This window comes from Oncorhynchus nerka, unplaced genomic scaffold, assembly GCF_034236695.1.
Source record: "Oncorhynchus nerka isolate Pitt River unplaced genomic scaffold, Oner_Uvic_2.0 unplaced_scaffold_2043, whole genome shotgun sequence".
NCBI classification, from domain to species: Eukaryota; Metazoa; Chordata; class Actinopteri; order Salmoniformes; family Salmonidae; genus Oncorhynchus; species Oncorhynchus nerka.
The window spans coordinates 9,460-19,913 of record NW_027039283.1 but is presented as its reverse complement, the minus strand read 5'-3'; the positions used below and the strand labels follow the sequence as shown (position 1 = coordinate 19,913).

Below are 10,454 nucleotides of genomic sequence, written 5' to 3'. Positions count from 1 at the left end.
GACCTTTTTTCACATATACATATATAAATATGAATATATGTATAGATATATACTGTATATTATACATAGAGGCACTAAAGAAGTTGGATTGTTAGTCGTGCACTCTCAGCATGAGGTATATACCCACAAACCGCTTATTGAAACCAGTGCAGTAGCATCCCCAATGTTTCTGCCCCTGCTCCTTGCCCTCTGTGACCCTGTAGTGCCAGTGCTCATTCTGTTCTCATTGTTTTCCAAGTGCCAATAACTTTGTGAAACCCCTTAACTGTGACCCAATATTAATCAAGGTAATTGCACATTAACTATTGTAAAGAAAAATCATTAAGATAAATGTCAACATGGATTTAAAAAAAACTATCTTAATAAAAGGTTTGTAACAAATGATTTGTGACCTTGCTCCTTTTTTCCCAAATATTTGTACCACAGACAAGATTGACTTGTAAATTATAGGTTTGCTCCCTGCTGTAATTAGACATGATCAAAGGTCTGTTCACTCTGTTGTGGTGATTTTGGCAATAATGAATATGGACCATTTTAAAGTGAGAGCACCAAATGGAATGTGGGCAAGGGAGTGCATAGTAAGTGAATCAAATCACAGCTCATCAAATGAATGCTTCTTGGTTCCATTTGGACCTTGACTTAGAAATGATGCATACAACTTATATTGGCCAGGGACATATTGAACCAAAGAGTCCAGATGGAGGATAGGACAGGAAATACTAGAGGTGTGATTTTGGATTGTTGGAATACAAAAGAAAGTCTCTAAATTACAATAACACAATCTGAACCGGTCTTTCTGTATTAATAGAACAAGACACTGTCATGGATGAACCTATATGAAACTGCACCATTATTTTTCAGTGTTTATATTACATGAAAGGTAAACCAAAGTATTAGGTCTTGAAGAAACCATGTAAAAGTCATGCAAAAAAATATATATATTTCACCTTGATTTAACCAGTAAGGCCAGTTGAGGACAAGTTGTGAAATTAATGAAAGCTTGCTGAGTGAGAACGTTTTCTTTGCCAATCCAGAGACAGTTGGCTGATAGTTTGATTAGCACTGAGCACGTGCATGGCTTGCTTGCTCCTTTCATCAATGTCAGATTTCCAGCGGCATCCTTGCTGCCAGATGTGCCTCCCAAAATAAATGAGTTGAGTTGACCCCAAAACGCGCCATCACTGGATTAAGCACGCTCCCGATGCCCATATTTGGGCTCAGGGAAGCAGAGCGCACAGTCGTGACAACACCAAATAAGGAGATGTGTTCTGACGCAATCCCTAATGGTTCGCACTTTATATGGCCAATGGAAGCGATGGTCTCCTAGGCGCGTCATGGATTTTTTTCACGGGAGCGCGCTCGCCTCGGTTACCCGTTGGATGTACTTTATATGGGCATCTGTTGATAACCCTTCTGAAAAACAGCCCCCATGGGAGTAATGTTATAGTAATGTGAAGCAAGAACAACATGTTCAAGAGTAATTTATCAACACAGCTTTTTCCAGAAAAAATCATTATATAATGTCTTTGATTGGTGGTCTTGGCCTGATACCAGTAGCTAAATATAAGGCTATTTGAGGCATGGCTGTTAGCCTTTTAGCCATATCATTTTTGTTAAAATGATTAATTAAACAAAATTGGAACAGTATCAAATGCACATTTTTTATTTAACCTTTAATGAGCCTAGAGGCTAATCTATTTTGCAAGAAAGACATGTTCAAGAAAGCAGCAGTCCACTTACACAAGAACATGCAATTCCCTTCCACTTAATAATAGATGCCACACACACACAATTAGCCTAGTAATAGTAAGACAATGCAACAACTCAATGGCACCGATATTTTATGAATTTTATGGGTTTCTCAGTTTCTGTTTTTTTTCATTAGCCTAGTATACAGTGTATACCTGTTGACAGTAGTCAGATTTGCATTCATATTCGGTTGTTCAAATTACACAATTATGCAAACAAATGTGGTACAAATAAACACAGCCTCAACACAACCTACACATGTGTCTGATCATAAATATAGTGTAGGAGGCTACTACATGTTATCCGCAGCTCTTGTGGGGCTTTTGGCATAGGAGGAGCTCATGGAAGAATTTACACCTCTCAGATGACAGCGAGCCACTGACGTCAGCGAAGTTATAATAAAGCGGCTTGTACAGGCAAGTTCATGTCTGTGTGTGAAGTTTGGAGAATCTAGGCCCTAACGGTAAAGTAAGGTCCAAAGTTGTGGCAATCAAATTAAAGAGTCTCTAAACGTCTTAAGATCAATAATAAGCAACAACATGGAGATCAGCGCTGAGGCCAAGAGGATTATGGTCCACGCTCTAGGCAAGCTATACAGCTCGCGCGCCCAGCGCGGGGGACACCGTCTCCACCGGAGCCTGCTGCTCACGCTCGTAATGCAGTCCGCCCGGGATATCTACCACGCATCGCAGGCCAGTTGTGAAACCACGACAGCAACAGAGACGATCCAGCAAGAGTCGCCGATGGAGGAAACAACTGGAGATCGTTTGGAGAGGGAGGTTTCCTCGTCTCTGTCTGGACTACCCGCGACCCCCCAGCCCCAGGAGATTGCAGTATCCTCCGAGGACGAAACGAACTCACACCCGCTGCACTGCAGTGTAACAGCAGGTAGAGAAGACAAGGAGAACCGGGGCCCGTCGAGGCCTGACCGTAACGCCAGGAAGAGACGGGGCAAGGCGGCCGCGGAGCCCGACTTCCTCCCCTGCAAGAAAGCGAAAATGGAGCAAGGGAGAAATACCGTTATACGGAGCTCTGTGAACTGCTACCGTGTCGGTGGGGACTCCCTGGTCTCATCGGTGCCCATGTTAAGAGCCATTGCTGCGTTTTGAAGGGACAATGAAGAGTTTGCTTTGATTTGGGTTCATAAATACAATTTTGTGACGGAGCAGGAGGAATGCGTTATGGGCAAACTATCCGGGTATGAGCCGGGTAGAGAGACAGGAGGCCGCATATGCGTTCAGACACTATAGAACGCTGTGGTCTCTAATGTTGGAAACGGGGCTGTCCCGGGAACTCAGTGGAGGTTTCTCCGAAAATTTGAGCTTGTTTTGTGAAAGAGGTGACTGACTGATCGTTACGGTAAAATAGTTCATGTTCTCCCGCTGTGACTTTCCCCGGTGGCTGTGCGCCAAAAGAGGGAGCTGGAAAAACATTGGTCTAATACTTTCTAGGGCTGGGCCTGGTCGAAAAGGACTGAAAACAATACACAGCACAAGCCCAAACCGACTGAATAGTGCTGGTTACAATGACTTTTATAGCCTACACGTGCGCCATGATCCTGGAAATACTAGACCAACTATTTGCTATTAATCACTGCGGTGGGTCCTAGTAATCCAAACTATTTGCTATTAATCACTGCGGTGGGTCCGAGTAATCCAAACTATTTGCTATTAATCACTGCTGTGGGTCCGAGTAATCCAAACTATTTGCTATTAATCACTGCTGTGGGTCCGAGTAATCCAAACTATTTGCTATTAATCACTGCGGTGGGTCCGAGTAATCCAAACTATTTGCTATTAATCACTGCGGTGGGTCCGAGTAATCCAAACATTTGACCTATTACATAAATTGATCCATTAAATGTTCTGAATGTTCTACCCGTATGATACATTCACATGTATATTTTGTTAATTTGGAATTGTACGTTAATTGGTTAAACTGTGGAACTTTTCTTCCATAAGAACCAAAATGAATTGTATCGACACTGATAACCAAAACTGTGAAACAAACCATTCCAATGACACTACCTCAGTTTTATTTATTAAAACGTTTTATAATGAACTTGAACCTTTTCTCCTTTCCTTTTAACTTGTTGTAGCCTTGTGGAAACTATTCATCATGACATGGGTGCCCACTGGGCACACACTGGTTGAATCAACCTTGTTTCCACTTCATTTCAACCCCCAAAAATCTGTTTTAACGTGGAAGACTGATTGGATTTTTTTTCACACAACATTTGACTTAAATCCTGATGACATGGTCACATTTTAGCTGAATTCACGTTAGTTGACAACTCAACCAAACGTAAATAAAAAATTAACATTGAACTGACATCTCTACCCAGTGGTTGGGCGGATGTGGGTGTGGTATGGAGTCCGCGTGACTAAAGAAACAAGGGTAGTAAGAATATTGCCCCCTGGAGTGTGTGGGGAGGAAACGGCAATGCTTGTGATGAGTCGGAAGCACGCTGTGTCATCGCTATTCTCTCGCTCTCTCTCTCACACACACACACACACACACACTGGTTATATTTCCAGGAGGTTACGCTGTTGTCAAGAATGGGACGCAGGACAAACACTATTTCCCGGTCATGAAATTACGTTAGGAATGGGTACAATGTATCACTTTGGTTGTTCACCTAGGGAAAATTGAGAGAGAGGGTCTATTGTGCCACCCTGGCAGCTGTGGAGTACAGTCAGACATGGGACACTGTTCTCCTAGTGGCATGCAGGGGCATCGGCCTGACCACCCCAATCACAATCTGGGCATGACTGCACGACTGGCCCATGCATCTGGACCAAGATTCTGGTCGGATAATCAGACAAAAAGACCGCGTGAAACGGCAATAAGGGGCTGCTGGAGCTGCTTTCATGAGGGTTTACAAATTAGTGTTTATTTTTGCACTGCTGGGGGCCGATTCCGACATGTAAATGGCATTTAATTCCCTTTGTATCCACTTTTTTCTCTATGCTTATTCTGACCTTGAATTGAATGAGAATAGCACCTGCAATTTGTTCTAGGTGGAGATGTAAGAAATTAAGGTGTGGTGGAGGTGTGTTTGCAGATATGGTGTATAATGACCTTCACTAATTCCCTCATTTCCACCAATTTTATGTGCGAGGAAACCATAAATAAGGTAGAGCAAACCTGCCGGTTCCAAGTGTAAAAACCTCTACCTTCTTTGTGAAGGAAAAGCAGCCAACAAGTGCTCAGCATACAGTTGAAGTCAGAAGTTTACATACACTTAGGTTGGGGTCATTAAAACTAGTTTTTCAACCACTCCACAATTTTCTTGTTGACTATAGTTTTGGCAAGTCGGTTAGGACATCTACTTTGTGCATGACACAGGTCATTTTTCCAACAATTGTTTACAGATTATTTCACTTCACTGTATCACAATTCCAGTGGGTCAGAAGTTTACATACACTAAGTTGGCTGTGACTTTAAACAGCTTGGAAAATTCCAGAAAGTGATGTCATGGCTTTAAAAGATTCTGACAGGCTAATTGACATCATTTGAGTCAATTGGAGGTGTACCTGTGGATGTTTTTCAAGGCCTACCTTCAAACTCAGTGCCTCTTTGCTTGACATCATGGGTAAATGAAAAGAAATCAGCCAAGACCTCAGAAAAAAAATTGTTGACCTCCACAAGACTAGTTCATCCTTGGTAGCAATTTCCAAACGCCTGAAGGTACCACGTTCATCTGTACAAACAATAGTACGCAAGTATAAACACCATGGGACCACGCAGCCGTCATACCGCTCAGGAAAGAGGCGCGTACTGTCTCCTAGAGGTACTTTGTGCAAATCAATCCCAGAACAACAGGAAAGGACCTTGTGAAGATGCTGGAGGAAACAGGTACAGAAGTATCTATAACCACAGTAAAATGAGTCCTATATCAACATAACCTGAAAGGCCACTCAGGAAGGAAGAAGCCACTGCTCCAAAACCACCATAAAAAGCCAGACTATGGTTTGCAACTGCACATGGGACAAACATCATACTTTTTGGAGAAATGTCCTCTGGTCTGATGAAACAAAGATAGAACTGTTTGGCCATAATGACCATTGTAATGTTTGGAGGAAAAAGGGGAGGCTTGCAAGCCGAAGAATACCATCCCAACAGTGAAGCACGGGGGTGGCAGCATCATGTTGTGGAGGTGCTTTGCTGCAGGAGGGACTGGTGCACTTCACAAAATAGATGGCTTCATGAGGCAGGGAAATTATGTGGATATATTGAAGCAACATATCAAGACATCAGTCAGGAAGTTAAAGCTTGGTCGCAAATGGGTCTTCCAAATGGACAATGACCCCAAACATACTTCCAAAGTTGTGGCAAAATAGCTTAAGGACAACAAAGTCAAGGTATTGGAGTGGCCATCACAAAGCCCTGACCTCAAATCTATAGGAAATTTGTGGGCAGAACTGAAAAAGCATGTGCGAGCAAGGAGGCCTACAATCCTGACTCAGTTACACCACCTCCGTCAGGAGGAATGGGCTAAAATTCACCCAACTTATTGTGCAAAGCTTGTGGAAGGCTACCCAAAATGCTTGACCCAAGTTAAACAATTTAAAGGCAATGCTACCAAATACTAATTGAGTGTATGTAAAATTCTGACCCACTGGGAATATGATGAAATAAATAAAAGCTTAAATAAATCTCTCTCTCTACTATTATTCGGACATTTCACATTCTTAAAATGAAGTGGTGATCCTAACTGACCTAAGACAGGGAATTTCTACTCGGATTAAACGTCAGGAATTGTGAAAAATTGAGTTTAAATGTATCTGGCTAAGATGTATGTAAACTTCCGGCTTCAACTGTATGTGGGAACTCCTTCAAGACTGTCGGAAAAACATTCCTCATGAAGCTGGTTGAGAGAATGCCTAGAGTGTACGAAGCTGTCATCAAGGAAAAGGGTGGCTACTTTGAAGAATCTAAAATTTGAAATATATTTTGATTTGACACTTTTTTGCTTACTACAGGATTCCATATATGTTATTTCATAGTGTTGATTGTCTTTATAATTATTCTACAATGTAGAAATGAGTAAAAAATAAAGCAAAACCTTCGAATGAATAGGTTTGTCCAAACGTTTGAATGGTACTGTATGTACAGTGCCTTGCGTAAGTATTCGGCCCCCTTGAACTTTGCGACCTTTTGCCACATTTCAGGCTTCAAACATAAAGATATAAAACAGTATTTTTTTGTGAAGAATCAACAACAAGTGGGGCACATTCATGATGTGGAACGACATTTATTGGATATTTCAAACTTTTTTAACAAATCAAAAACTGGGCGTGCAAAATTATTCAGCCCCCTTAAATTAATACTTTGTAGCGCCACCTTTTGCTGCGATTACAGCTGTAAGTCGCTTGGGGTATGTCTATCAGTTTTGCACATCCTTGCAAAACAGCTCAAGCTCAGTGAGGTTGGATGGAGAGCATTTGTGAACAGCAGTTTTCAGTTCTTTCCACAGATTCTCGATTGGATTCAGGTCTGGACTTTGACTTGGCCATTCTAACACCTGGATATGTTTATTTTTGAACCATTCCATTGTAGATTTTGCTTTATGTTTTGGATCATTGTCTTGTTGGAAGACAAATCTCCGTCCCAGTCTCAGGTCTTTTGCAGACTCCATGAGGTTTTCTTCCAGAATGGTCCTGTATTTGGCTCCATCCATCTTCCCATCAATTTGAACCATCTTCCCTGTCCCTGCTGAAGAAAAGCAGGCCCAAACCATGATGCTGCCACCACCATGTTTGACAGTGGGGATGGTGTGTTCAGGGTGATGAGCTGTGTTGCTTTTACGCCAAACATAACGTTTTGCATTGTTGCCAAAAAGTTCCATTTTGGTTTCATCTGACCAGAGCACCTTCTTCCACATGTTTGGTGTGTCTCCCAGGTGGCTTGTGGCAAACTTTAAACAACACTTTTTATGGATATCTTTAAGAAATGGCTTTCTTCTTGCCACTCTTCCATAAAGGCCAGATTTGTGCAATATACGACTGATTGTTGTCCTATGGACAGAGTCTCCCACCTCAGATGTAGATCTCTGCAGTTCATCCAGAGTGATCATGGGCCTCTTGGCTGCATCTCTGACCAGTCTTCTCCTTGTATGAGCTGAAAGTTTAGAGGGACGGCCAGGTCTTGGTAGATTTGCAGTGGTCTGATACTCCTTCCATTTCAATATTATCGCTTGCACAGTGCTCCTTGGGATGTTTAAAGCTTGGGAAATCTTTTTGTATCCAAATCTGGCTTTAAACCTCTTCACAACAGTATCTCGGACCTGCCTGGTGTGTTCCTTGTTCTTCATGATGCTCTCTGCGCTTTTAACGGACCTCTGAGACTATCACAGTGCAGGTGCATTTATACGGAGACTTGATTACACACAGGTGGATTGTATTTATCATCATTAGTCATTTAGGTCAACATTGGATCATTCAGAGATCCTCACTGAACTTCTGGAGAGAGTTTGCTGCACTGAAAGTAAAGGGGCTGAATAATTTTGCACGCCCAATTTTTCAGTTTTTGATTTGTTAAAAAAGTTTGAAATATCCAATAAATGTCGTTCCACTTCATGATTGTGTCCCACTTGTTGTTGATTCTTCACAAAAAAAAATGTGTGTAAGAAATTTGCACACTTTTCTAAAAACCAGTTTTTGCTTTGTCATTATGGGGTATTGTGTGTAAATTGATGAGGGGGAAAAATGTGGAAAAAGGGATGGGTCTGAATACATTACAAATGCAGTGTCATAGCTGTTGATAAGAGCTAGTTAAAGGAGTCATTCGTTTGGAGAAGGGATGGGTCTGAATACATTACAAATGCAGTGTCTTAGCTGTTGATAAGAGCTAGTTAAAGGAGTCATTCGTTTGGAGAAGGGATGGGTCTGAATACATTACAAATGCAGTGTCTTAGCTGTTGATAAGAGCTAGTTAAAGGAGTCATCCGTTTGGAGAAGGGATTGCAATTTAAAAAAGCAACTGTTTTGGATTATTTTTCCTTATGATCCCTGGAGGCAAATGTGAAACCAGTAATATGGAAGCAAACTGAAAATCATATCAACATGACATGGATTGTTGCCCCTGTGACATTATGAAAAAATATATGTTTTAATTTTGTGCCCAGATAATTTGCATTGATTAAATTTGGAGACACAAACTTTAGGCTTCTGTAGGGCTGGACCAACCGAGTTGATGTATGTGCTATAGAATGTTTTAATTATATGCCTAGGCTTTTCTCTGTTTTATTTTACAGCCACCTTCAGTAATACCCACATAAATGTATAACTGTCACTTTAGTGTTTGTTTTCTTCAATTTGTAGCTTACATTTCACATCATTCCATATACAGTTCCATGATTCGTGAGGATTACAGGACTATTGTTCAAACTTATTGTACACTTGTTTCCACCTTCCAATATCTCATGGTTTGAACTTGGATATGACAACTTTCAGGATGAATCAAACCAATGTATTTTGATTAATCAATATATTTAATGTGTAAAGGCTCTCCTAACCCCAAAAATACAAGATCAGAGTATTTTGAAATCTACCAGTTGCTGAAACAGAGTCAAATATGCAGATACCGTATTTGGTGGGTTTATTTCATTGATCCCTATATTCTGAACCCATTGTATTCTATTCTCAAAGTATTCTAGTGAGTCAATTGACAAAATTCGAATTAAAGGTGCACCGTATTTAAAGGGATGGCTTAAGATAAATGTATTGATAACACTATTGAATGAAACCTCCACAAGAAAATATGTTTGCAAGCAAGTGGGAGGGTTTTCAGAGGTTGAATTAAATGTATTCAAGGGAACCACGCCTGCAAAGCCCGTTACACACCTGCATAAGGTAAGTCTGAATACCAACTACTGAGAATTGAATAGGAAAAGTAACTGAACTAAATTACTATCGCCCCGCAGCACTCACTTCTGCCACCATGAACTGCTTTTAGAGGCTAATCAAGCATCATATCACCTCAATCTTACCTGCCACCCTAGACACACTTCAATTTTCTTACCGCCCCAATAGATCCACAGACGAAGCAATTGCCATCACTCTGCACACTGCCCTATCCAATCTGGACAAGAGGAATACCTATGTAAAAATACTGAGACTATTGGCATTGTCCCCAACCCACGCCCCATTTTTACGCTGCTGCTACTCTCTGTTTATTATCCATGCATAGTCACTTTACCTCAAATCAAATCAATTTATATAGCCCTTCGTACATCAGCTGATATCTCAAAGTGCTGTACAGAAACCCAGCCTAAAACCCCGAACAGCAGGCAATGCAGGTGTAGAAGCACGGTGGCTAGGAAAAACTCCCTAGAAAGGCCAAAACCTAGGAAGAAACCTAGAGAGGAACCAGGCTATGTGGGGTGGCCAGTCCTCTTCTGGCTGTGCCGGGTGGAGATTATAACAGAACATGGCCAAGATGTTCAAATGTTCATAAATGACCAGCATGGTCAAATAATAATAATCACAGGCAGAACAGTTGAAACTGGAGCAGGAGCACGGCCAGGTGAACTGGGGACAGCAAGGAGTCATCATGCCAGGTAGTCCTGAGGCATGGTCCTAGGGCTCAGGTCCTCCGAGAGAGAGAAAGAAAGAGCGAAGGAGGGAATTACAGAGAGCATACTTAAATTCACACAGGACACCGGATAGGACAGGAGAAGTACTCCAGATATAACAAACTGA

General features: G+C 41.5%; 1 protein-coding gene across 1 annotated transcript; it reads left to right on the top strand.

Moving 5' to 3' along the window:
- Positions 1-2,049: 2,049 nt before the first annotated feature.
- Positions 2,050-3,810, top strand: LOC115118738 (immediate early response gene 2 protein-like). Its single transcript, XM_029647440.2, has one exon. The coding sequence runs from the start codon at positions 2,289-2,291 to the stop codon at positions 2,856-2,858; it is 570 nt and encodes a 189-aa protein (XP_029503300.1). The 5' UTR covers positions 2,050-2,288; the 3' UTR covers positions 2,859-3,810.
- The last annotated feature ends 6,644 nt before the right edge of the window (positions 3,811-10,454 follow it).

Coding starts and splice junctions, on each gene's coding strand:
- LOC115118738 (XM_029647440.2), top strand. CDS start 2,289: ATGGAGATCAGCGCTGAGGCCAAGAGGATTATGGTCCACGCTCTAGGC.